General features: G+C 54.1%; 2 protein-coding genes across 6 annotated transcripts in view; one reads left to right on the plus strand and one right to left on the minus strand.

Moving 5' to 3' along the window:
• Positions 1–850: 850 nt before the first annotated feature.
• LOC122173109 (natural killer cell receptor 2B4-like) lies at positions 851–25,261 on the minus strand. Of its 3 annotated transcripts, none has more exons than XM_065573615.1 (5): positions 24,744–25,261; positions 18,916–19,321; positions 13,648–13,968; positions 3,510–3,806; positions 851–1,920 (listed from the first exon to the last, which is right to left on the minus strand). In XM_065573615.1, exons 2-5 carry the CDS (start codon positions 18,971–18,973, stop codon positions 1,793–1,795), a joined length of 804 nt encoding a protein of 267 aa, XP_065429687.1. In that variant the 5' UTR covers positions 18,974–19,321; positions 24,744–25,261; the 3' UTR covers positions 851–1,792. The 3 variants fall into 3 exon arrangements, with proteins under 3 accessions (XP_065429687.1, XP_065429689.1, XP_065429688.1); XM_065573616.1 differs by lacking the exons at positions 851–1,920; positions 3,510–3,806 and adding exons at positions 8,496–10,327; positions 13,261–13,557 and having other exon boundaries at positions 24,744–25,201; XM_065573617.1 differs by lacking the exons at positions 13,648–13,968; positions 18,916–19,321; positions 24,744–25,261 and adding an exon at positions 3,897–4,212.
• Positions 25,262–25,463: 202 nt separating this feature from the next.
• LOC101949906 (natural killer cell receptor 2B4) overlaps positions 25,464–27,500 on the plus strand; it is a 33,269-nt gene continuing 31,232 nt past the window's right edge. For all 3 annotated transcript variants that reach the window (XM_065573612.1, XM_065573614.1, XM_065573613.1), the window contains exon 1: positions 25,464–25,600. In XM_065573612.1, the coding sequence (XP_065429684.1) occupies positions 25,552–25,600 (49 nt within the window). In that variant the 5' untranslated portion in view covers positions 25,464–25,551. The remainder of the gene's footprint in view (positions 25,601–27,500) is intronic.

Below are 27,500 nucleotides of genomic sequence, written 5' to 3' on the forward strand. Positions count from 1 at the left end.
TGGAAACCAGGAGCCTCCATGCAAATGATGTAACATGCTGATGTGCATATTTGCTGACTATGCATCACCTCCTTTGCATAACTCCCCCCACTGCCAAAGATCCCTTCCCTGTCCCTCTTTTTCCAGTGGTGCCCACCCTTGGTATCCCCACATCCTCCCATCCCTGTGTTCTCCCCGGGACCCGTCAATTCTGACTGGCTCCACCCCTCGCCCTGTCACTCTCTAGCTCCTCCCCCTTTCCATTCTGGTTTTCACAAGTCTGGATCTGTTGTAAAAATGTGTCTCCCCAGCGCCCCCCTCCCCCCCCACTCCCGGTCAGTGAGGAGATCTAAGCTCCACTCCACACACACCTCTGCTCTGGTACCGGCGGCTGCTGCATCTCTGGGCCGTCAGCGCTTAGCGAGCATGAAGCCCTTAACCACGCGCGGAGAGGAAGGCAGGGAGGTCAGGCTGGGTGGGTTGTGGTTAGTTAGGACCCTTGAACCGTCACAGCGCATTCGGCTCCAGACGAGCGGGTGATTCATAACTGTGCATAGACAGGAGGCAGACGCTTGAATCCACATCCTTAGGGCCTGATCCAAAGCCCCTGCAGTCGCTGGGGAGCGGGTGTCTTCCATGGAGGTCGGTGAGCTTTGGGTCAGGCCCTCATTGAACATCGATGTAAAAGGACTGGCCGGCTGGTGTGCGTTACGCCACTGAAAACTGAGTTAGGACGTGTATTGACCGGTCTAAATGCCAGTTGAATGGCTTTTTCCGGGTGACTGGCCCTTTAAGTGGAGAATGGTCCATCCAGCCCCATCTGTGACCCGCTTAGCTCGCCTCCCCAGGTGGAGAAATTGAGAAAAGTCCCATGTCAGGCAGGTCACGTGTCTCAACCAGACCTTGGGGTGTGGGGTGTTGACAAGAAAGAAGCCTGGAGAGACCCCAGCTTGGAAGAAGCATCAAAGGAGCCCAGGAAAGGCTGAGGAGGAGACAGACCCCCAGGCAGGAGGGGATGGGCCCAGCCTGAGATGGGGGCAGAAGAAGACTCTTGTGTTTGGTTTGGACTGGGGTCCCCTGGAAGGGCTGGACTTTTCCTTTAATGGCTTTGCTGGGGGGGCAAACTACGTTCCAACCCAGCCAGGCTGGACGAGAAGAAACACAGGCAGCGGCTAGCCCAGAGCCAGACCGGGTAGGCAGCATCGCTGCAGTGGGGTATCCAGCCCAGAGACTTGGGTTCCCCTCAGTTTTCCCTTTGGATTTGCAGTTCACCATTGAACAACAAACACACTTGGAATGATAGAACCCACCAGCCTTGTAGCCAACCCTGTGCACACGCATTTTACCCCAGTGCTCTCGTCCCATCCAAGAGTGGCGGTGGTTTCTGCACACTTGGAAGGACTGGAGTTTTATCGGTCAATGTCGATTTCGCCAGACACACAAAAACGGACGGAAAAACATTTCCATTGATAATGACTGAAATTTACAGCTAGGCCAGGTAAGAAAAATGCTGCTTCAGAAGATATTAGAATGTGATTGAAGGCTATTTACGGTGTCAGCCTGGCATGTCAAAATACACAATGACAAAGCTGTGTGTGCAGCTCCTATATCTTGTGTGTGGTTGGACTGTGATACCCTCCCCATCTGAGTCCCAGCACGGCAGGGCAAAGGAGCAGAGAAGGGTCCAAACCCAGGCCCATCGACAGCTGTGCTGCTGCGGTTCCCGTTCGCAGTAGGGGAGTGAAAAGACCCCGTTGCAGATGCAGACGTCGCCCCACGCAGCCAGGAAAGCTCCTTGCACTGGCCCTTCGGCTCAATCCAGCCTCTCTTTGTCCCGGGTGAGGACGTGCACCATGACGATGGCTGTGACCAGGGCTCCCAGCACCACCAGCAGGAGAATCCCCTTCACCTGGCAATAGCTCGCTGGGCTGCTCGCGAAACCTGAAGGAAGAAATGTGACGGGATTGGTTCGTGCAGGGAGCGATCGGTGATGCCCTGCAGTTGCTGCACCCACAGAGTGCAACAGGCGAAGGGGCCGGGGCACCTGGGAACGCGCGCCCCAGGCTGCAGAGGAAAGTGAAAAAAAATGCAGGGTCTCTGCCAATCTGACCAGGGGGCAAATTCCTTCCTGACCGCAGCTCCCCACCATTGGATCTCGTTGTGCTCTCTCCGGCTAGATTAAAGTGCCCTCTGCAATCAGAAATCACTGAGACTTGTAGGCTAAGATCCAGTCACCTGTCAACCTTCTCTTAAACTAAATAGATTGAGCTTCTAAAGTCTCTCCTTGTAAAGTGCATTTCCCAGACCTCAGATTCTTGTTGTAACTCTTTCCTGAACGCTTTCCAGGTGGACAGTTTCTATATTAAAAGAACCTGGTGCCCGGGCTCGCAGCACAGCTGTCATGACAGGGGGCGGCCAGACCCAATCTGAGCCAGAGGCAGCATGACCCAGAACACAGGGTTGCAAGGCCCAGAACAGGAAGCTGGGCTCAGCCCCACAGGACAGGAGCTGCCTCTGTGGGGTGCATGTGGGGCAGGCTCACTCTCCCATCCCCCCAGCCAGACGGTGCTCCTGCAGGGGGGTCTGGGCCCCCTCGGTGGGGTGAGGAGGAGGTAGCTGCGAAGGAGAAAGGGAAGGACAAAGATGCCGGGTCTCTGATTTTGGGGGACCCCCTCCGAATTTGGGGTGGGATGGGGAGACCTTACTCACCATTTCCTCCAAACCCGTGATTTGTACTAAACTGACCCTGACTGCGCGGTGATGTGTCGATACCCTGCTGCGAGAAAACTGCAGCCCTAGCCAGAGTTCTCTGGCCCCGTCTCTGTGGTATCCGCACCTCACTGTCTTCAATGTCTCCATCCTCCCAGCACCCCCGGGACGGTGTCACTTGTCCTGGGTCTGTACAGCGCCTAGCACCGGGGGCTCTTGATCCAGACTGGGGCTCCCAGGCCCTATGGCCATGCAAAAATACCCCCCCCCCCTCCATTTTACAGCTAGGGCACTGAGGCACTGAGAGATTAAGGCCCAGACCCTCAAAGGTATTTAGATTCCCCATAGCCAGTGGGAGTTAGCAGCCTAAATAACTTTGAGGATCTGGGCCCCAGGGACTTGCCCAGGAGAACATAGCGAGTAAGAGCAGGGAAGCCAACGCAGGTCTCTCAAAGCCCAGTACCCTAACCACTGAACCAGCCTTCCTCTGAGCCTGAGCTGGGAGCTGAGAAGGAATCGTAAGTTTCCTCGGTTGAAACAGGATCTCACTGGAAGCAGGAGACCCCATCAGGGGCTGTGTCAGACCCTGGGGTAAATTCTAGCTCTGACGAATGCAGAAATTTACAGGCTGAATCCAGAGCCTCTTGCTCCAACTTCACTCAGGCAAAAATATGACTGACAAATATATTAACAAATACATAACAAGTGGGCACAGAACGGACTGCCACTGTAACGCCCTCTTATGCTGCTAGAGGAGGCAAAGTGGCCCCAGTGTTAATGACAATCAGGCTCCCATTTTGCTTACACTGAGGAATATTTACCTGTGGCTGGGGAGTCGCACAATGATTTGCCGTCTACAGTGTCTGCGCCCCAGCTGGCTCGGTTACTGGCGTTACATCGGTAGAAGGCGTCACTGCTGTCTGCATTAATCGCTACGTGCAGCAGGGATTGGTGCCCAGGGAGCTGATGGTCCCGGTCAGACGGGATCCGGGACGTGCCTCGGGACCAGCCGTAGGTGACTCTGTCAGCGCCAGGCACCGAGCAGGACAGGGTAACGTTGCACTGGCCGAGCTCCGCGTGGGCAGAGAGCACCGTGAGGTTTGGCTGCCGGACTCGGTCTGAAAGGAGAGATCCTGGTGAGAGATGCTGAGGAAGGCGGCTGCCGTCAGTGACACACACTAGGGAAAAACGTGATCTTTGCTACTCACCAAACACAGAGACACGGAACTTTGTGCGGTTTTCACGGCCTCCTCCAATATCAATTAGCAAGGTATAGAGGCCACTGTCTGACTTCTTAACGGGATCAATCTGCAGTGAGAGATTCTCAGGGTGGAAAGTGACTCTGTTCATAAAATGTGGGGCTGCCCCATGGTCAGGGGGTTCCCCTTTATTAAATGTTACAATCCGATACGTCTGTGCTGAGTCTAGTGTGACCTCCCAGGTCATTTCTGTCCAAGGCTCCGGCAATTCCACTGGCAGTAACTGGACGGATTCCCCTGCAATTGCAGCCGCCTCCATTTCTTTACAACCTGGGGGTTCAAAAATACGAAATATAAAAAGCAGGGGAGTGAAGGGTTAACTGAGCTCATCAGTGAAACATGGGCTAAAACAAGACCATTCTTAGCCTGGTTTCAGGTGAATTTGAAGCTGCTCAGAGGCGCTGGGTAGAAGCCCTGGAGAAGGAGGGCTCTGTTTACCCACAGAACTGGTATGGCACAGGCGCTATGAGCCTCCCACAAACCTGAAGCAGCCCTCTGTAAGGGTGAGCAGGGACAGCCGTATTTAAATAGCATGTCGGTCTCTTGGAACGGTAACAGTTTGTGTTAAAATAATAATCCCTAGTTTTTATACAGGACTTTTCACCAGTAGCTCTCAAAACTATTCACACAGGAGGTAAAACAGCTTTATTGCTATCTTGCCGATGGGGAAATTGAGGCACAGAGCGGTGTAATGACCTGCCCGCGGTCACCCAGAAATCCAGTGGAGCAGCCAAGAAGAGAACCCCGTCTCCTGGGTGCCAGCCCAGTGCTCCCCACAGGTACTCTCTAGGCCAGCTGCAGCTGTGTAGTTAAACTTCAAAATATTGACACTTAATTCTAATCTGTGCTGGGTGTGACTGTAATTTACAGCCACTCTGAGGTTCTTTCACAGGGTGGGGCCTTAGCGTAACTGAGACTCAGGTGCAGAAAATTCATGGTTAGGATTCCCAGAGGAAACATAATTTTCATCCAACCGAAAGTGGTTTTACTTAGGGCTGTCGATTAGTTGCAGTTAACTCACGCAATTAACTCAAAAAAATTAATGTTGATTAAAACAATTAATAGCGATTAATCGCACTGTTAAACAATAGAATACCAATTGAAATGTATTAAATATTTTTGGATGTTTTTTACATTTTCAAATCTATTGATTTCTATTACAACACAGAATACAAAGTGTACAGTGCTCACTTTATATTATTATTTTTGATTCCAAATATTTGCGCTGTAAAAATGATAAACAAAAGAAATAGTATTTTTCAGTTCACCGCATACAAGTACTGTAGTGCAATCTACTGTGAAAGTGTAACTTACAAATGTCGATTTTTTTTGTTACATAACAGCACTCAATAACAAAACAATGTCAAACCTTAGCGCCTACAAATCCACTCAGTCCTACTTCTTCTTCAGCCAATTGCTAAGACAAACAAGTTTGTTTACATTTAAGGGAGATACTGGTGCCTGCTTCTCATTTACAATGTCACCTGAATGTGAGAACAGGTGTTTGCATGGGACTTTTGTAGCCGGCGTTGCAAGGTATTTACATGCCAGATGTGCTAAACATCAGCATGCCACTTCATGCTTCAGCCACTCCAGCTCTAATTTACTCTTGGCTGATCTGAAATTATTCTTATCAATATTCAGTTTCTGATTATTTTCTTTCAATTTTCTTTTTAATTAGGAGAATATTTATTCAACGGGGACTAGTAATATAATTATTTTAGATATTTTTCCACAATGACAAACCAGTTCTAGCACAAACCTTGGCCTTTTTTTAAAGAAAAAAATGGAATATTTTACAAAACAGAATATTTTGAAAAAATTAAAATTGGTAGAAATTTTTATATGGAAAATACTAAGCAAAACTATTGCACGCATTGCTACTTCTGTGAACTATTTTTTTCATTTTCATTCTTTTCTTTCCTATTGAAAATGGGATTTCATTTTTCCAAAATTGCAAAATTTGATTTATTTCTGAAAATAAAAAACACTTTAAAATTATTTTTAAAATCATTTACATGAATTGCATGGCACATTCACAAAAAAATCATTATGGAACAAAAAAATTGAATGACAAAGTTTTCAAATTTGCTGAAATTACTATTTTTGTCAGCTCTAGTTACAATTTAACAAACTTCTGGAATTATTATTTGTAACGCAGCAGCGCCTCGGACCCCACTCAGGGCTCTGGTTCCAGATCAGACTTGGGGGAGAGAGACCTGGTAGCAGCAGGGGATTCTTATGCTTTTATGTGGAGCTGCCACTAGATGGGGACAAAGACCCGCACTGTGCCAGAGCAGGTTACAAGCTTTTAAAGGTGTTTTTCTGCATAGACTCAAGGGCGGCTGACGATTGTATGACAGCCCCTTGAATGGCTGATTGTGTCTGACTGTCTCCAAGCTCACCCCTCTCTCTTTCTCTCTGTCTCTGCCTCAGGGGCCTGGGGAGCGGTGGGTCTTGCTGCCAACACTGTAGCAGGGGAATGGCTGCAGTCAGTGTCTCCACGTAGCAAATGATCTGCCAGGAGCTTTAGCGGCCGGGTCCCTGCTGTGATGGGAACCTCAAAGGGCTGAGAAACGCGACTGGCATCTCAGGGTCCTGCCCCAACCTCTCCGTAGCCCTTAGGTCGGCAGGAGAGGGGAGCTTGGGCCCTTCCTAGGGCTGGTAGCTGCTGGCAGTCGCTGGAACAGTATTTCTGAGTTTTTCAACATCCCCACCTGTGATAACGTCTGGGGCCAGGGCACGCACAGGCAGAAGCGAAACTAAACAGAGGCTGAGAAGATCCTGGGCCTGATTCTCCATCGCTCTGCACCTTGCAGGGCCGTTTCCCCCAGTGCAAAGTGAGTGTGAAATGCCGCCATTGTGAACCGGGGACATTTCACCCCCAGGGCAATGGAGGATCAGCCCTTTCCGGGGCTCCGTTCCCCAGCGGGCTTGAAACATCTCAGCCGTCGCTGGTATCGACTCAGCAGATCGGGCAGCTGCCTGGAGCCACCAGGGGAGCAGTCATGACGCTGCCCCTGCCCACCGGCCCGCTACCCCCAGGGACAGGGGCTCAGTGCATCCCCTGCTACAAGTGGCCATTTCTTTCCCTCCCAGTGTCATTTCTCTGCCTCCTGCTGCCGGGGGATGCGGGCCCCCAACCCAGAGACTCTTCAGGGCCTGCCTACCCCTCTCCCGGCCACCCTGGGCTCTTCAGGGTCTGGGCAGCTTCCCAGGGGCTATCCCCCAGCTGCCAGTGAGGATGATGGGGACCCAAGTGCAGGGTTTGCAGGGGACGCTGTTTGTCACCGGTGGTTTCATGCCCTCAAATTTAGACAGATCACTCACCTACAGGCTGTAAAACCAACAGGAGCAAGAGAAGGGAAGGCCGTCGAGCCCCCTCCATCCTGACAGCGAGGGGCAGGCAGTGCGGGTGGCCGTCAGTCCGTATAAAGGGTCCTGACTGAACAGACCCAGAGCCGGAGTGGGTTGGCCGGCTGGGTCTGGCTGAGTGGCCGATCCCTGATGGTGCCGAGGGGCTGCAGAGAAATGACCCGCCCCACAGCTCTGCAACTTCCCCCGCGAGATGCTCTTTCCTTTTGTGGTAACCCGCGCAGTGAGCTCAAAGCAGCCCAGGGCGCTGGGTTGGGGAAGGCTCCTCTTACTGGCCTTGCTCAGGGCTGAGAGAGGCGGCGGGTGGGTCTGAAATGGACACGGCTCCTTCTACCTTCGATGGTTCTGTCTGTTTCATCGCAGAGCCTGTCACGCTAGGAGTTGAGCGTCGGGGTCTCAGGACACTAGGACCCCCGTTATCTCCAGTGTGCAAGAGGCTGAGATCGGGCCCCCATTGCCCCCACATTCATGGCAAGGCCTCTTCCTGCTGGCAGCAAGGTGTGAGGGGGCTCAGTGCCAATGAGACACTGGCCTGAGTCCCTGGGAGCCGAGTGCCGGGCCGTTCCCCAGCCAGAGGCCTGGTCACAGGGATCCAGTGACACTCAGCATGGCCGCAGCGCGGGGCGTGATGCCAGGGCAGCTGCTCAGGCTGGGAGAGAAATCCAGGGGGGTTCCAGCAGGAGGCGCTGAGCAGGGGGGGATGAGGCTGACCGAGGCTGGGCCCATGTGGGCAGCCCCTGGCTTCCCCTTGCAGGTCTCCCGCTCGCTGACGAGTCCACTGATGCGATCGGCACAAGCTGCAACGGCTGCAGGTCTGAAGCTGCAGGGGCCATTAGCAGCTGGTGCCAACCTAGCACCTCAGCCCAGCTCAGAGCAGCCCCCGGGCTGGCAGGGCGCAGCAGGCCGACGTCCACCCCAGAGCTGCTAGGGCTGGAAACCAGATGCCTCCATGCAAATGATGTAACATGCTGATGTGCATATTTGCTGACTATGCCTCACCTCCTTTGCATAACTCCCCCCACTGCCAAAGATCCCTTCCCTGTCCCTCTTTTTCCTGTAGTGCCCACCCTTGGTATCCCCACATCCTCCCATCCCTGTTTTCTCCCTGGGACCCGTCAATTCTGACTGGCTCCGCCCCTCCCCCTGTCACTCCCTAGCTCCTCCCCCTTTCCGTTCTGGTTTTCCCAAGTCTGGATCTGTTTTAAAAACGTGTCTCCCCAGCCCGCCCCCCACTCCCGGTCAGTGAGGAGATCTAAGCTCCGCGTCCACCTTTGCTCTGGTACCGGCGGCTGCTGCATCTCTGGGCTGTCAGCGCTTAGCGAGCATGAAGCCCTTAACCACGCGCGGAGAGGAAGGCAGGGAGGTCAGGCTGGGTTGGCTTGTGGTTAGTTAGGACCCTTGAACCCTCGCAGCGCATTCGGCCCCAGACGAGCAGGTGATTCACAACTGTGCATAGACACGAGGCAGACGCCTGAATCCACATCCTTAGGGCCTGATCCAAAGCCCCTGCAGTCGCTGGGGAAGGGGTGTCTTCCATGGAGGTTGGTGAGCTTTGGGTCAGGCCCTCATTGAACATCGATGTAAAAGGACTGGCCGGCTGGTGTGCGTTACACCACTGAAAACTGAGTTAGGACGTGTATTGACCGGTCTAAATGCCAGTTGAATGGCTTTTGCCGGGTGACTGGCCCTTTAAATGGAGAATGGTCCATCCAGCCCCATCTGTGACCCACTTAGCTCGCCTCCCCAGGTGGAGAAATTGAGAAAAGTCCCATGTCAAGCGGGTCACGTGTCTCAACCAGACCTTGGGGTGTGGGGTGTTGACAAGAGAGAAGCCTGGAGAGACCCCAGCTTGGAAGAAGCATCAAAGGAGTCCAGGAAAGGCTGAGGAGGAGACAGATCCCCAGGCAGGAGGGGATGGGCCCAGCCTGAGATGGGGGCAGAAGAAGACTCTTGTGTTTGGTTTGGACTGGGGTCCCCTGGAAGGGCTGGGCTTTTCCTTTAATGGCTTTGCTGGGGGGGCAAACTATGTTCCAACCCAGCCAGGCTGGACGAGAAGAAACACAGGCAGTGGCTAGCCCAGAGCCAGACCGGGTAGGCGGCATCGCTGCAGTGCGGTATCCAGCCAAGAAACTTGGGTTCCCCTCAATGTTCCCTTTTGATTTGCAGTTCACCGTTGTACAACCAACACACCTGGAATGACTGAACACAGCAGCCTTGTATCGAACCCTGCGCACACACATTTTATCCCAGTGCTCTCGTCCCATCCAAGAGCGGCGGTGGTTTCTGCACACTCGGAAGGACTGGAGTTTTATCAGTCAATGTCGATTTCGCCAGACACACAAAAACAGATGGAAAAATATTTCCATGGATAATGATTGAAATTTACAGCTAGGCCAGGTAAGAAAAATGCTGCTTCAGAAGATATTAGAATGTGATTGAAGGCTATTTACGGTGTCAGCCTGGCATGTCAAAATACACAGTGACAAAGCTGTGTGTGCAGCTCCTCTGTCTTGTGTGTGGTTGGACTGTGATACCCTGGAAGGGGGCTGAGCGTCCGCACTGACCCAGCCAGAGAGCTGAGCCAGCTGAACCGTCCCAGCAGGTGGGGAAACTGAGACTGGGGAAACTGAGGCAGGGCACCGACAGCCCGTGCCCAGCCAGGAGGTGGTGGCAGCCCATTCGCAGTCAGGTTTAGGGGGCTCTGAATGCTGAGCCCCAGCACGGCAGGGCAAAGGAGCAGGGAAGGGTCCAAACCCAGGCCCATCGACAGCTGTGCTGCTGCGGTTCCCATTTGCAGTAGGGGAGTGAAAAGACCCCGTTGCAGATGCAGACGTCGCCCCACGCAGCCAGGAAAGCTCTTTGCACTGGCCCTTCGGCTCAATCCAGCCTCTCTTTGTCCCGGGTGAGGATGTGCACCATGACGATGGCTGTGACCAGAGCTCCCAGCACCACCAGCAGGAGAATCCCCTTCACCTGGCAATAGCTCGCTGGGCTGCTCGCGAAACCTGAAGGAAGAAATGTGACGGGATTGGTTCGTGCAGGGAGCGATGGGTGATGCCCTGCGGATGCTGCACCCACAGAGTGCAACAGGGGAAGGGGCTGGGGTGCCTGGGAACCCGCGCCCCAGGCTGCAGAGGTCTCTGCCAATCTGACACGGGGGCAAATTCCTTCCTGACCGCAGCTCCCCACCATTGGATCTCGTTGTGCTCTCTCCGGCTAGATTAAAGAGCCCTCTGCAATCGGAAATCATTGAGACTTGGAGGCTAAGATCCAGTCGCCTGCCAACCTTCTCTTAAACTAAATAGATTGAGCTTCTAAAAATCTCTCCTTGTAAAGTGCATTTCCCGGACCTCAGATTCTTGTTGTAGCTCTTTCCTGAATGCTTTCCAGGTGGACAGTTTCTATATTAAAAGAACCTGGTGCCCGGGCTCGCTGCACAGCTGTCATGACAGGGGGCGGCCAGACCCAATCTAAGCCAGTGGCAGCATGACCCAGCACACAGGGTTGCAAGGCCCAGAACAGCAAGCTGGGCCCAGCCCCACAGGAGAGGAGCAGCCTCTGTGGGGTGCGTGTGGGGCAGGCTCACTGTCCACTTCCCCCTGGCTCCTGCAGGGGGGTCTGGACTCCCTTGGTGGGGTAGGAGGAGGCAGCTGCGAAGAAGGAAGGGAAGGATAAAGATGCCGGGCCTCTGAATTTGGGGTGGGATGGGGAGACTTTACTCACCATTTCCTCCAAACCCGTGATTTGTACTAAACTGACCCTGACTGCGCGGTGATGTGTCGATACCCTGCCGCGAGAAAACTGCAGTCCTAGCCAGAGTTCTCTGGCCCCCGTCTCTGTAGTATCCGCACCTCACTGTCTTCAATGTCTCCATCCTCCCAGCACCCCCGGGACGGTGTCACTTGTCCTGGGTCTGTACAGCACCTAGCACCGGGGGCTCTTGATCCAGACTGGGACTCCCAGACCCCATGGCCATGGAAAAACAACCCCCCTCTCTCCATTTTACAGCTAGGTGTAAGGGGACTGTTGCCCCCTTACTAACACTCAGTGGGGGTGTTTGGGTTGCTAGCTCCCAGCACTAAAAGGGGACGGGTCAATGGCAAATCAGGAGCCTGAGACTGACAGTCCCCAGGAACAATGGGGAGAAGCCAATGCTCCAGATCAGCCTGATTGACAGGGCGGGCAGCTAATCAGGGAGTCAGGAGGTCCTGTTCTCCGTGTGAGCTGGAATGGCCTGGGTCAGACAGAGTGGGGCCGAGCTAAGGAGAGAGCAGGGGCCCGAGCTGAGCTGGGAGCAGAGCTGCAGCCCCAAAGCCAGAGCACAGCCCAGAGAGAGCAGAGCTGCCCTGGGGGCAGAGCTGCAGCAACCGGAGCCAGAGGGGCCAGAGACGCAGCCCGGGGGCTGAAGGCAGAGCAGCAGCAGCCGGGCTGAGGCCGAGTGGAGCCGGACCTGGGGCTGGAGCTGGAGCCGTCCGGAGCCGGGTGCGGGGAGCAGCTGGGGAGAGGAGAGGGACCCTGGGCAGTGGGCCCAGCACAGGGAGACGCCTCAGCCAAGAGGCTCTGCAGGCCAGACTTGCAGGGGGATCATAACCCCGACCGGGCGGGGGGCGACGCTGGGAAGAAGGGTCCTGCCACCTAGAGCCTGAGAGCGTGTGGCCACCACCGGAGCAAGTGTCCAACCCACAGCGTCCCTGCAGCACGACCAGGGCCTGAGAAGGAGCCTGGGACCTACAAGGAACAGACTGAACTGCCCTGACATTCCAGAGACACTGGTTGTGATGTTCCCGGCCACAGAGCGGGGTGATGTGTTTCCTTTAACCTTTCCCATTTTTCCTTATTCTTTTTTAAAATTAATTGTTAATTAAACAGCTTGTATTTGCTTTAAATTGTATGAAATGATCAGTGGGTCAGGGAGGTGCCCAGTGCAGAGAGAGTACCCCGGAGTGGGGACACCCTAGCCCCTGTCCTGGGTGACCACACCAGGGTTGGGGGTCAAGCCCCCCAGGAATCCTGGGCCCAGCCTTGTCGGGGTTTACGAGGACTCAGCCAGACAGGAGAGTGGAAGGGGAGTCCTCAAGGGCGGGGAGGCCTCTGGGTAAAGGAAGTGGGAGCGAGGACTCGGATCCTTTCGCTAGCCCACTTCACCGGGGTAGTGCAGAAGCCAGGAAAGCTCCCCACAATAGCGGGACCATTCTTCCGCTTACATAGGGAACAGAGGCACTGACAGATTAAGGCCAGACCCGCAAAGGTATTTAGATTCCTCACATCCAGTGGGACTTAGCAGCCTAAATAGCTTTGAGGATCTGGGCCCAAGGGACTTGCCCAGGAGAACATAGCGAATAAGAGCAGGGAAGCCAACACAGGTCTCCCAAAGCCCAGTACGCTAACCACTGAACCAGCCTTCCTCTGAGCCTGAGCTGGGAGCTGAGAAGGAATCGTAAGTTTCCTCGGTTGAAACAGAGGATCTCACTGGAAGCAGGAGACCCCATCAGGGGCTGTGTCAGACCCTGGGGTAAATTCTAGCTCTGACGAATGCAGAAATCTACAGGCTGAATCCAGAGCCTCTTCCTCCTACTTTTACTCAGGCAAAAATATGACTGACAAATATATTATTAAATACACCTCTATCCCGATATAACGCAACCCGATATAACACGAATTTGGATATAACACAGAGCAGTGCTCCGGGGTGGGGGGTGGGGGGGCTGCACACTCCGGCGGATCAAAGCAAGTTCGATATAACGCGGTTTCACCTGTAACGCGGTAAGACTTTTTGGCTCCCGAGGACAGCGTTCTATTGGGGTAGAGGTGTACATAACAAGTGGACACAGAACGGACTGCCACTGTAAGGCCCTCTTATGCTGCTAGAGGAGAACGAAGTGGTCCCAGTGTTAATGACAATCAGGCTCCGATGTTGCTTATACTGAGGAATATTTACCTGTGGCTGGGGAGTCGCACAATGATTTGACATCTACAGTGTCTGCGTCCCAGCTGACTCGGTTACTAGCGTTACATCGGTAGAAGACGTCACTGCTGTTTGCATTAATCACTACGAGCAGCAGGGATTGGTTCCCAGGGAGCTGATGGTCCCGGTCAGACGGGATCTGGGACGTGCCTCGGGACCAGCCGTAGGTGACTCTGTCAGCGCCAGGCACCGAGCAGGACAGGGTAACGTTACACTGGCCGAGCTCCGCGTGGGCAGAGAGCACCGTGAGGTTTGGCTGCCGGACTCTGTCTGAAAGGAGAGATCCTGGTGAGAGAGGCTGAGGAAGGCGGCTGCCGTCAGTGACACACACTAGGGAAAAACGTGATCTTTGCTACTCACCAAACACAGAGACACGGAACTTTGTGATGTCTTCACGGCCTCCTCCAATGTCAATTAGCAAGGTATAGAGGCCACTGTCTGACTTCTTAACGGGATCAATCTGCAGTGAGAGACTCTCAGGGTGGAAAGTGACTCTGTTGATAAAATGTGGGGATGACCCAAGGTCAGGGGGTTCCACTTTATTAAATGTTACAATCCGATACGTCTCTGCTGAGTCTAGTGTGACCTTCCAGGTGATTCCTGTCCAAGGCTCCGGCAATTTCACTGGCTGTAACTGAACCGATTCCTCTGCAATTGCAGCCACTTCCATTTCATTACAACCTGGGGGTTCAAAAATACAAAAAGCAGGTGAGTGAAGGTGTAGCGGGGCGGCCTGGCTCCCAGGCGCCCCTGGAGGCGATGAGCCAGAACAGCCGCCAGAGTGGGCGGAGCCACCGCGGCCTGTCCCCACCCCCCGGAAGTCAAGGGGCGGGACAGGAAGTATAAAGGCCAGGCCACAGCGCTCAGTAGCTGGCCGGCAGCGGGAGAGGACAGACGCTGGTGCCCGAGCTCCTGCGGACCTGAGCCTGCCGAGAGCCTGGTACCCTGAGGAGGACTGGCCGAGCCTGCCGAGAGCCTGGTACCCTGAGGAGGACTGGCCGAGCCCGCCGAGAGCCCGGTGTCCGGAGGAGGACTGGCCGAGCCCGCCGAGAGCCCGGTGTCCGGAGGAGGACTGGCCGAGCCCGCCGAGAGCCCGGTGTCCGGAGGAGGACTGGCCGAGCCCGCCGAGAGCCCGGTGTCCGGAGGAGGACTGGCCGAGCCCGCCGAGAGCCCGGTGTCCGGAGGAGGACTGGCCGAGCCCGCCGAGAGCCCGGTGTCCGGAGGAGGACTGGCCGAGCCCGCCGAGAGCCCGGTGTCCGGAGGAGGACTGGCCGAGCCCGCCGAGAGCCCGGTGTCCGGAGGAGGACTGGCCGAGCCCGCCGAGAGCCCGGTGTCCGGAGGAGGACTGGCCGAGCCCGCCGAGAGCCCGGTGTCCGGAGGAGGACTGGCCGAGCCCGCCGAGAGCCCGGTGTCCGGAGGAGGACTGGCCGAGCCCGCCGAGAGCCCGGTGTCCGGAGGAGGACTGGCCGAGCCCGCCGAGAGCCCGGTGTCCGGAGGAGGACTGGCCGAGCCCGCCGAGAGCCCGGTGTCCGGAGGAGGACTGGCCGAGCCTGCCGAGAGCCCGGTACCCTGAGGAGGACTGGCCGAGCCTGCCGAGAGCCCGGTGTCTGGAGGAGCGGGCTGAGCTTCCCCCCGCCGAGGGCCCAGAGGGAGTGACAAACCTACCTGCTGCTCGGGGCCCGGAGGAGCCCATGATCTGCGACCCAGCAGACGGAACTCAGGAGGAACAGGTACCCATGGAGGAGGAGATGGGAAGTGGCCCGGGGATAGCAGACCCCGAACCCATGTCAGTGTGTTGCGGTCAGGATCCCCACTGACTGCGCGGCAGACGGACTGCTGCGGATAGGGCCCCGGGCTGGAACACAGTGGAGTGGGTGGGCCTGTGTTCCCCCCTGCCACCCCGTGCTGGGTGGCAGTCTCTCCTCCTCCTTGTCCAAGGGGCCTGGGCCTCTGACTGACGATTGGTTTGCTGCCCCGCCCTGACCCAGGGCCGGAGCTGTTAATTGTGTGCTCAGCCCCTGCCCAAAGGTCTGAGCCCTAACTGCTATTAGTTTTGTAGCGGGGTGGCCTGGGTCCCAGGCGCCCCTGGAAGGGACAAGCCCCACCCCGCAGCTATTACAGAAGGGTTAACTGTTTCCTGAGCTCATCAGTGAAACATGGGCTAAAACAAGACCATTCTTAGCCTGGTTTCAGGTGAATTTGAAGCTGCTCAGAGGCACTGGGTAGACAGCCCTGGAGAAGGAGGGCTCTGTTTATCCACTAAACAGGTATGGAACAGCTGCTATGAGCCTCCCACAAACCTGACATGACATGACCGCTCTTGGGGTGAGAAGGGACATCTGTATTCAGATACCATGTCGGTCTCTTGGAATTGTGCCATAGCTTGAATTAAATAATAATTCCTAGTGCTCATATATCCCTGTTTATCAGTAGCTCTCAAAAAAATTTACAAAGAAGCTAAAAGCACCTTCTCGCTATCTTGCTGTAGCAGTGCGGACTCACCCAGTGGCGCCTCCTACTGGTTGTTTTGGGGAATCAGCTCTTCCAGAGCACCCTCTGAAGGCCAGTGATCTGCCTCTTCTGGCCCCGTGCCCTTCCCAGGACCCAGTGCCTCTATTACTGGGATGCTGCCCCCTGGCAGTACCTCATAGATCTTGGTCTCCCCTCCCTGGGGAACCCCCACCCACTATCCCCACCTCGCCTCAGTACCAGGCCACTGCCAGTCACCATCAAGCCCCCGCTCCCTGGGGCAGACTGCAGGATCAGTCACCCATCACTGGCAAGGGGGGTTTGAACCTGCTGCCCCTGCCTACCCAGGGCTGTCCCTTTGCAACCCCAGTACCTAGCTGGCCTTACTCTAGGCCTGCAGCCTGAAGGGTTCCCAGGCCAGAGCTCCCCAGCTCCTTTAGCCTTCCTCCAACCCTGCTTCCCTCAGGTACCGCTCAGCTCCCGGCAGCCAGGCCCCTCTCTCTCTAAAGCAGAGAGAGAACTCTCTGGACTGCTGGCTGCCCTGGCCTTTATAGGACCAGCTGAGCTTTAACTGGGGCGTGGTCCCAGGTGAGCCTGACTTCCCACTCAGCCAGGGAGCTGCTTGCCCCCGCCACAGCCCTTTCCTGGGCTGTTTTTAGCTCCTGCAGGCATGAGCGGGGTGACTACCCTGCTACACTTGCAGATGGGGAAACTGAGGCACAGAGTGGTGTAATGACGTGCCCACGGTGACCCAGTCAGGAATAGAACTCAAGTCTCCTGGGTGCCAGCCCAGTGCTCCTTAAAGGTTTTCTCTATAGGCCAGCTGCAGCTGGGTATTTAAATATTGGAATAATGGGCCTTAATTCTAATCGGCATTGGGTGAAACTGTAATTTGCACCCATTTCTAGGTCCTTTACATGGTGGGCCCTTAGTGTGACTGAGCATCAGGCCCAGAAAATTCCAAGTTAAGATTTCCAGAGGAAACGCACTTTTCTTCCAGACCAAAGCGTTTTTAATGATTATATTTGTTATTTACCGTATTATGCAGGATGGGCCAAATCTTGCTCCCATTTACACGCTGGTGTAAATCTGGAGTAACCCTTCAAAGGAACTATTTCATGTTTCCATTGGTGTAAAGGGGAGCAGAATGGGAGCCAATATTTGCAGTGTGGATTCAACATTGTTCTTGGGGACATTATCAATGAATTTCTTGTCTTTGGGTCTTGGGTCTCAGTTTCATTAATAACGAGTGTTTTCCAATCCCCATGGAAGCACGGCAGGATTTGTTAAGCATAGATTGTTTTCCCTCAGCACTATGTAAACCATCATTTCATTTTTCTCAGTTCCATGTCTTCCAACTCTCATTTAATCTTAACTAATCTGAAACTATTCTTATTAATATTCAGTTTGTGATTTTTTTCGTTCAATATTCTTTAACAAAAAAAAAATCATTTAGCAAGATAAACATATCATTTAAATTCATTTATTCAGTGAATTCCATGGCACATTCACAAAAATATTATGGGAGAAAAATTGAATGGTCAAGTTTTCAAATTTGCTGAAATTTCTGTAAACTTTTTTTTATAAGCTCTAGTTTTAATTTAATAAACTTCTGGAATTATTATTAGTTATTATTTATTTATTATAATGCAGCAGTTCCTCAGAGCTCCACTCAGGGCTCTGGTTCCAGATCAGACTTGGGGGAGAGAGACCAGGGAGCAGTAGGAGGCTCTTATATTTTTTGTGGTGCCACCACTAGGTGGGGACAAAGACCCGCTCTGTGCCAGAGCAGGTTACAAGCTTTTAAAGGTGTTTTTCTGCATAGACTCAAGGGCGACTGCCGCTTGAATGGCTGATTGTGTCTGACTGTCTCCAAGCTCACCTCTCTCTCTCTCTGCCTCAGTGTCTGGGGAACGGTGGGTCTTGCTGCCAACACTATAGCAGGGGGAATGGCTGCAGTCAGTGTCTCCACGGAGCAAATGATCTGCCAGGTGCTTTAGCAGCCGGGTCCCTGCTGTGATGGGAACCTCAAAGGGCTGAGAAACGCGACTGGCATCTCAGGGTCCTGCCCCAACCTCTCCGTAGCCCTTAGGTCGGCAGGCGAGGGGAGCTTGGGCCCTTCCTAGGGCTGGTAGCTGCTGGCAGTCGCTGGAACAGCATTTCTGAGTTTTTCAACATCCCCACCTGTGATAACGTCTGGGGCCAGGGCGCGCACAGGCAGAAGTGAAAATAAACAGAGGCTGAGAAGATCCTGGGCCTGATTCTCCATCGCTCTGCACCTTGCAGGGCCGTTTCCCCCAGTGCAAAGTGAGTGTGAAATGCCGCCATTGTGAACCGGGGACATTTCACCCCCAGGGCAATGGAGGATCAGCCCTTTCCGGGGCTCCGTTCCCCAGCGGGCTTGAAACATCTCAGCCGTCGCTGGTATCGACTCAGAGAATCAGGCCGGGTCATCTCAGCCCCATTACTCTCATCCGTGAGTCGCATCAGCCATTCCGCTTCTACTCCCTCCTCTCTCCCCTCCTGAGCTGGGCTCTCTCTCTCTCTCTGTCCCTCTCCAGTGGTCTGGGTAGTCTGAGGGCCCTGCTGCGGCTCTGGGTGCAGGTCACGCTCCCAATGTGGCTGGGCCCCGGCAGTCCCTGTGCAGGGGGTGGGGAGCAGGCATCGGGGAGCACTAATCCGTACGGACCCTCCTGAACAGCCACCTGCAGCCACCAGGAGAGCAGTAATAACCCTGCCCCTGCCCACCGCCCTGCTAGCCCTAGGGACCACTTTACGAGTCCTCCTCTGTCCTCCGCACAATGCTGGGCCCCGACCCCTCCTTTTCCCTCCCCCTAGTCCTCCTGTCTCCCTGCCCCAGAGCCCCCCATCGCTCTGTGCTTCTCCTTTCGTTATCTCAATCTCCCCCCCATCTTTTTCCCTCTCAGTGTCATCTCTCTGACCCATGCTTATGGGGGATGCACGTCCCAAACCCAGAGACTCTTCAGGGCCTGCCTACCCCTCTCCCGGCCACGCTGGGCTCTTCAGGGTCTGGGCAGCTTCCCACTGGTCTATCCCCCAGCTGCTGGAGAGGATGATGGGGACCCAAGCGCAGGGTTTGCAGGTGACGCTGTTTGTCACTGGTGGTTTCCTGTCCTGGAATTCAGACAGATCACTCACCGCCGGGCTGTAAAACCAGCAGGAGGAAGAAAAGGGAAGGCCGTCGAGCCCCCTCCATCCTGACAGCGAGGGGCAGGCAGAGCGGGCGGCCGTCAGTCCGTATAACGGGTGTCCTGACTGAACAGAGACGGAGTGGGTTGGCCGGCAGGGTTTGTTGAGTGGCCGATCCCTGATGGTGCCGAGGGGCTGCAGAGAAATGACCCGCCCCACAGCTCTGCAACTTCCCCCGCGAGATGCTCTTTCCTTTTGTGGTAACTCGTGCAGTGAGCTCAAAGCAGCCCAGGGCGTTGGGTTGGGGACGGCTCCTCTTACTGGCCTTGCTCAGGGCTGAGAGAGGCGGCGGGTGGGTCTGAAATGGACACGGCTTCTTCTACCTTCGATGGTTCCGTCTGTTTCATCGCAGAGCCTGTCACGTGAGGAGTTGTGTTAGGTACAAGAAATAAAAATGGAAGTGCAGCAGGGAGCCCCCTAACAATATCTGAGCTCACAGTCCTCTTCTGCCACACCAGCATCTGTCATCTGGTTGGCAGCCACCCTCCATTATGTAATCTCACTTCCCTCCCTATGATGGAATAATGCAAAGGGAAGCAGACCTCTATAAACCAAACAAGGGGTGTTGATTGAGGGGAAACTGAGGTACATAAATGGGAATGGGCAGATGCACAAACATTAACTGAAACTCGTTTGGTTTACAGGGACAGGAACTCAGTGAATGAAGCCAAGGCCCAAACGAGTCCCACGTGGAGTGGAAGGTGAGTATAAGAGACAATATCACCCTTCTCGGGGGAGCTCAGGACGAGCAGCCCCTAACTGAGGTAACTGCCGGCCTAGGAGAGATTCTCCGGCGCCAAACCCCTCAGGGGAGCACCATAGAATCCCCGGGTCAATCCGGTCCAAACTGGTCCTTCTTTACCACTGGCGCCACCACTGACCGTTAAAAAGGGCGGGAAACACTCCAACTGCCCTTCTAGTCACATGACCCCATCCTCCATGTTGGGTCATGTAGTGGGGTGGCTGCCCCACTCCTGGAGAACAGGGGTTAACAGTAGCCAAGCTAGGCTGATTGGGGAAGCACCCACAGTTGTGGCCAGCTCAATTAGGGCCCAGCTGGCTCTGATAAGAGGGCTGGGGGCCAGGAGCAGGGGAGAAGTCTCGCTCTAGCCCTGGAGGGAGAAGGGTTAGCTGCCTGAGAGGAGGGTACCTGAACTGGAGCAGTGCTGGGGAATAGGGCAAGGGAGCTGGGGAGCTCCAGCCTGGTAAAACCCCAGGCTGCAGGCCTTGGTGAAGGCCTACAGAGGTACTGGGGCTGCAGAGATGCAGCCGGGGAATAGGCCAAGGCAGCAGGTCCTAACCCCCTTGCCAGTGATGAGTGGCCATTGCACTGAGGCAAGGTGGGCTTAGAGGGTTCCCCTGGGAGGGGAGACCTAGAGTGTGGGGGTACTGCGGGGCAGAACCCCGAGGTAAAGGGCACCAGGATCCGGGAGGGACACGGCGCCAGCAGCAGGCAAAACACCCGCCGGCAGAGGGTGCCCCAAAGGATGGAAAGAGCTAATGCCCAAGATGACCAACAGGAGGCGCCGCGACGGTGAGTCTTCGCTTTGCGACAGGTCACAAAATGGATGTCATACAAGCACAATAAATCATAATGGTCTACACAATACAAACACAAACTTTAGGAATTTGCCCCTAACAGTTGAGGGCCGGGGTCTCAGGACATTAGGCCCCTGTTATCTCCGGTGTGCAAGGGCCTGAGATCGGGCCCCCAGGGCACTCCATTCACGGCAAGGCCCCTTCCCGCTGGCAGTGAGGGGTCAGGGGGCTCAGTGCCAATGAGACGCTGGCCTGAGTCACTGGGAGCCGAGTGCCGGGCCGTTCCCCAGCCAGAGGCCTGGTCACAGGGATCCAATGATGCTCAGCATGGCCGCAGTGCGGGGCGTGATGGCAGGGCAGCTGCTCAGGCCGGGAGGGAAATCCAGGGGGGTTCCAGCAGGAGGCGCTGAGCAGGGAGGATGAGGCTGACCGAGCCTGGGCCCATGTGGGCAGCCCCTGGCTTCCCCTTGCAGGTCTCCCGCTTGCTGACGAGTCCACTGATGCGATCGGCACAAGCTGCAACGGCTGCAGGTCTGATGCTGCAGGGGCCATTAGCAGCTGGTGCCAACCTAGCAACTCAGCCCAGCTCAGAGCAGCCCCCGGGCTGGCAGGGCGCCGCAGGCCGACGTCCACCCCAGAGCTGCTAGGGCTGGAAACCAGAAGCCTCCATGCAAATGATGTAACATGCTGATTTGCGTATTTTCTGACTATGCAACCTCCTTTGCATAACTCCCTCCATTGCCAAAGATCCCTCCCATGCCCCTCCTCCCTCTGCAGTGCCCCCCCTTCCCATCCCCGGTATCCCTACATCCTCCCATCCCTGTTCTCTTTCCTGTGTCCCCATACTCTCTGGCTGGCTCCTCCCCCCGCCGGCACTCTCCAGCTCGTCCCCTTTCCAGTCAAGTTTCCTCAAGTCCTTGCCCCAATGTAAAAATGTCTCTCCCCAATTCCCCCCCAGCCTGGTCGGTCAGCCGGAAATCTAAGCTCATCTGAACGTCCACCAGCAGGGAGAGCGTTTGGAGTAGCATTAAGGGGACAGCAAAGTAAAGTAAAGGGAACCAGTTCCCATTTGGGCCCTGTACTCTGCCCTCCCCCCGCCCCCACCCACACACACATGCACACACACACTGTTTGCACCCATCCCTGGGTCAGTGGTTCGCTTGTGTCTCTGGGCTCTGGTTTGTGCTAGTAGAAATGGCTTTTCTAAATGGCTGTTCACAGCCCGTCCCTGCTCCATGAGGCGGGCTGGCTAGTATCACCCCACTGGATGCACGCACCCTCTGGCATCGGGGTAAAACACTTCCATGGATTGCTGGATGCTCCATTTTCCCCATCTGCCCCCCTGTAGCATTTTCATTGGTAGCCTGATTTCGTCTCTCATGACTGGGGTGCAGAGGGGCCACTGCAGACGTACGATCCCAACATACTTTTCTAAGTTTGTCGGCATTTTGCAGCCTCCTCTGGGGTGGAATGGGCCAGTTGTGTAACGGCCACTCTGCACCAGTAAACAGTGGTTAGGGGCGAGGACGCCGCCACTGAATCTAATTAAACTGGAGGGGAATGCAGGGCACCAATGTAATTCACCCACACCTGGATTTAGCCCCAGGCCGAACACCTCGACTGTAGCAAAGTGCCCTGGGATCCTTCGACAGGACCAACAGCACTAAATAGCAGAACCTCGCCCTCTGCCCACGAAACAGAAATCCTCAGTGAGAACACGACAGATTTAGCAATGGCTAAAAATGCAGCAGTGAAACTACGGAGCTGGGCCAGCGTCAGTGTAAACCCCCGAGCCCGGTGACAGCTGCTGCCCGAGACCTTTCTTCACGGGCTGTACCCAGAGCGAGGCAGCAACATTCACTTCCTTGGGTGAGTCGTACCCCGCAGAGGGGGCTCTGTTCTCTGCCTTGCCCCCCGCCCCCACCATCAACACGGAGTGCCCCTACAGCCAGTCAGTATCTAGAGAGCCAATGTAGGCTGGTGCCAAAGATCGCCCTAGCATTTGCTCTCGTAAGGTTAATGCATCCATCACCCTGAGAAGCTTGTCTACATGGCGAGTTATTCTGGAATAGCTGTTCCTGATTAACTCCATGTACGGCTGCTCTTATTCCAGAATAAGAGAGTCTTATTCCTGATTATCTTAATCCATTTAGGAAGTGCATTAAACTAAAGTGTTTTAAATTCACACCCTATCTTATTCCAGATGAACTTTCATGTGTAGACAACCCTAAAAACGACTGTAATCCTCAACGCTCACCAAACGCAGAAACACAGAACTTTGTAATGTCATCATGGCCTGATCCACTGTCAACGGAGAGGAAATAGAAGCTTCTGAACGACTCCTTAAAAGGACTAATCAGCAGTGAGAGATCCTCTGGGTGAAAGCGACTCTGCTGGTAAGGTGAGGGTTTGCAAGTGCACATCTTCCCTCCTCGCGAAGGTTAAAAGCCAAAGTTCCTCTGCCGAGTCAAGTGAGAACATCCCCCTGACTTCTCCATGTGTCTTTGGCCTCTTAGCTAGTTGTAACAGGACTGAGCCCTCCGCCATTGCAGCCACTTCTATTACTTTGTGGCCTGGTGGTCCACAAATACCAGGAGCCGGGTGGTGGGTGACGGGTTAATGGATTGCAGAGCTTGTTGGGGAAGTGTGGGATAAAATGGGAACATGTCAATAGCCTGGAATTTAGAACCACGGAGAGGCGTTCGGTAGCCCTGGAGAAGGAGGTTTCTGTATCAGTGGAACAGGTAGTATGAACGTCCCACAAACCTGACTTTGAGTGACCCGCTGACTTCAATGTGTAAGGTTAGGCATTTGGTTAGGGGGCTTGCTGGACTGGGGCCAGAGGGCTCATCGCCTTTACAGGATAGAGCCCTTAGCCTCCCCCAGATCTACTGACCCTGATCTCCTGAAGTGCAAGGGAGGGTAAGTGCATGTGTAACTTACATGAAGCCCTTAAATAGCCCCCATCCCTGATTTAACGCTGTTGCCTTGACCTGTAAGCAGAAGTGAAAGGAAGCCAGTATGGCATACTGGTAAAAAAGTGGCCACCGGTACACAGACAACCGTACCCGCAGGGCCACTTATTGGGGTGGGGGGGAGGAAGAAGGGGCAGCCCAGAGCCTCCCCCCCGCCCTTGCCCAGGACCTGCATACCGGTAAGTCTGTTAAGTTACTTTCACCCCTGCCTGTAAGTGACAGTCCCGGACACAGGAGGCGGCGTTAAGTAAGTGCTAAATGGGGTTATGAATGTCAGCAGGGGAATAAAAACAACAAGGAGTCTGGTGGCACCTTAAAGACTAACAGATTTATTTGGGCATAAGCTTTCGTGAGTAAAAACCTCACTTCTTCAGATGCAAGGGGAATGGGTCTTATTTAGAGCCCCTTCAGACACAGGACCCTACATCTTCCATGGTTTGGCCTGTGGGAGGCAGCGAGACACTGACCAGCAAGCATATGCTGCGGTGGGGAAAATCCCACCCATCGTGGCTTTATAACTTACTTCCTCCAGTCTATTTTCCTCTGTGGTCCAGCCCAAGGTAAGCAGGTGCGATCGCCACAAGAAGTGTGAAACTGCATGGGGAAACAATCTCTCCCTTTTTAGAAAATGAGAATATTAGCTGTATAAAAATGAGGGGAGGGGTTGAGGACACTTGAATAGGCTAAGACAGGCAATGGGGTTGATCGGGGAATAGGATGCCTGGATTAGTCGCTAAAGGCCTGCTCCTACTGAAGTGAATGGGAACTCTGCCATTGACATCAGGGGTCTGGGACCCAGTCCTGCAAAAACTGCTGCATGGGCTTCATTGTATGCACTGTGAGGAGTCCCACTGCAGTGCACTGAGCTAGGTGCAGAGGCCGTTGCAGACTGAAATCAGCGAGCTCTGACACCCTGCACCAGCTAAAACCATCCTCCCTGCTGTGCGTAAAGTGAAGTGTGTGCATAAGTCTTTTCAGGATTGGGGCCTCGGGGGGGACTGAAATGATGGTGCCGCTGGAGGTGAAAGGCCCCGCTCTGCCCTACACACTCTTGCTCTAAAACATTCCTCATCAGGGGCAACAGAATGAATTCTCACTTGGTCGGGGTTTGGTAGGTGGTAGCATGGGCCAGCAAAATAAGATTTGGGACCTCTGGGTTCCGGTCCTGGCTCTGCCATGGACCTGCTGCGTGTGTTTGGTCAAGTCACTGCCCTTCTCTGTGCCTCAGTTTCCCCATCTGTAAAATAGGAAAATGTTACTTACCTCGGGCCCTGAGCCTTTGGAAACTGGGTCTATAATAGCCTGAATTTGTCAGCCTTCAAACCACGCTGGAAGACCCATCTTGTTCAAGCAGATGGGTGATTGCTAGCAGTGGTGGAGATTCTGGGCAGGTAAATTAATTTCGGGTGATACCGATGCTGTCGCTGGGTTCTTTCATTTGATCTTGGGTCTGTTTATAAATGATATGTGTATTTTAAGATAGCTGGGGAGCCCGGAGTATCACAATCTTCTATTACAGGGAAGTAAAAACTGAAATAAATAAATAAAAGGAGCTTTCTTGGTAAAGTATTTTGTAGTTTGCAACTGAAAAACCCAGTTACAATGGGAAGCAATTTCTTTCCCAGCTCTTCTCAAGTCACATCTACCCTCCTACTGGAACTAGTTCTTCCCCATTCCTGCTCCCGGAGCTTTTTTTAGTCACTTCTCCTGCAAACTCTGCCTGGATTGGAAGCGGCGAGCAGCAAAGTGCTTGCAAATAGCACGCTCGGTTTGGTTGCTAGCGTTTGTGCTGGGGGCTTTAAAAGGAAGCTGGGAGGATATGCCGCGTAGGCTTTTCTAAGCAGAGCGGTCAATGTTCTGTTGTGAAATGACAGGACTCGCTGCAGAGAAACCACACGGAGCAGAGGAAGTCGTTGACCGACCATCTCGAAGGAGTCTCTTTGCTGTCACTCGCTGTCAGAAATTCGCCTCCGCTGTCATCTTGGGGTGTCAAGAGCAGGGAGGGTGACATGAAATATTCCAGCTATTAACAGCGACCGGTGCAGCTGATTCTCTCTTCTGGAACCAGATCATGAGGATCTCCTTGTGTTTGCTGCTTTTCTCTGTGGTACACGGTGGAGGTATGCAGTGTTAATTTTTACATCAGGTTCGAGGGAACCCCGTTAACTCACCAGTCATGTCACCAAGTCTGTGCAACAGACAGGAGGGGGGGCTACATGGCTTAAGAGCTGAGTTGTAGGCTGCAGAACGCTTCACCTCGAGGGTGCCACCCCAGCTTGGTGGCCATGCAATAAGCTTGCGGGGGTCTCGGTCCCAAACGGACGAGCCTCCTAGGCACAAAACACCCACTGAAGCTGGGTCTGGTTATCTCCCCTTGTTGGCACCTTAGCAGAACAGTCCAGGGCCAAAGGCACGGCTCCGCTCCCTCAGCCCCGGAGCAGGAGAGGGGGAAATGGACGGGAAGGGAGAAGAGGGTCTGGTCTTTTAGCTTGATGGTGGAGCAGTGCAAAGAGAACGGGAGTGCAGGCAAAAAACTGGCCCTTTGCATTTTAATTTTCTGTATAGCTCTGCAATGAGCCATGGGGATAATTACAGAGCAGCACCTGGGCAAAGGGCAAATTGTGGGAGTCGACTTTAACCCCATTCTAGAGCGTGATCGAGAGACAATCTATTATACATCTATACCAATTCCTGGAGCCTGTCCTCAGGTGGAGTAAATCAGCATAGCTGTATTTACTTCAGTGGAATGATGCCGACTTACAAGTGGGGAGAATCTGGCCTCTTGGTTTAGCTAAGCTCTGCCGTGGGCTTGAAATGCACCATTTGCAAACACGTATATAGAAAAAAGCTGCCCGAATGTTTGCAAACAGCAGCTAATCAGAAGGTGCACCGGGCTCATTCGAAACTGCGAGTTGAGTTTGGCGAGTTGTTTGCACTTGGGTTTTCACACCGTTGAAACAGCTCTGCCGTGGAATAACAGACCTGAATTGCACAGACACAACAACTTTCTTAAACTCTGGGGACAACACTGGGGCTAAAGTCACTAGCCTAAATCTTCCCAAGTGACGAGTGACTGGGATGCTTCAATTTCTAGAGGCCTTCAAGGGATCTGTCCTGAGCAACCCAGCTCCGGTTGAGGGGTCTCGAGTCGGGCCAGGGATAGCCACTCACTCTTAAAATTCAGGCTGATTCGTATCGTGCTGTCAGCTCGCCTGGGGCTCTGCACACCATTTTGTGTCATGGCCACAGAGGGGAATGTTTTCAAAAGCACCTAAATCCCACTGGCTTTCAATAAGACTTAAGGACCAGATTTTCAAAGGTGTTTAGGTGCCTAAAGATGCAGATAGGTGCCTACAAGAATTTTCAAAATCACCCTGGCTCCTAACTCACATAGGCACTTAGGTGCTTTTGAAAATCCCACTCGGGTACCTCAGCACCTATGGGAGTTAGATGCCTAGGGGGATTTTCAAAGTCACTGTGGTACCTAGCTGTATCTTTAGGTGCCTAAGTACTTTGGTGCTCTGGCCCTAAGTGCCTAAGTCACTTTTGAAAATGGGACCTAGGTTCCTAACTCACTTGAGTGCTTCGGAAAATGTTACCCTGAGTCTATTTGTGTTGCAACATTTTTGGAAAACGCTGCCTTGTGTTCTAGCTCCCCCGTGACACGAGGCTGTCTGTAGGCTCCCAGGGCACTGTCTACCCATCTGGGACAATGCTGATTTACTTCAGTAGCAAGATGCGGCCGGGGCTTTATACTCTGGGGTGATTTGGGTGGGTGGGCTGGCAAAAGATAGGCTGCAGGCATGACTCCAAAGTGGGCTGATCTCTGAAGACTGGGTGGTGTAGCAGGCTGGTATGGGAACGCAGAACCTTTCCCCGGTTCAGATCCGGTGCAGGTCTGTAATGACAGACAGCTATCGTCAGCTGGAAGCTGTTTGGTGGGGTGCATCGCAAGAAATGCTCTCAGCCCACTTCTCAGAGTGCACATCGCAGCGTTGTGCCCCAGTCCTAGTAGAGAGC

This window comes from Chrysemys picta, chromosome 20, assembly GCF_011386835.1.
Source record: "Chrysemys picta bellii isolate R12L10 chromosome 20, ASM1138683v2, whole genome shotgun sequence".
Taxonomy (NCBI): domain Eukaryota; kingdom Metazoa; phylum Chordata; order Testudines; family Emydidae; genus Chrysemys; species Chrysemys picta.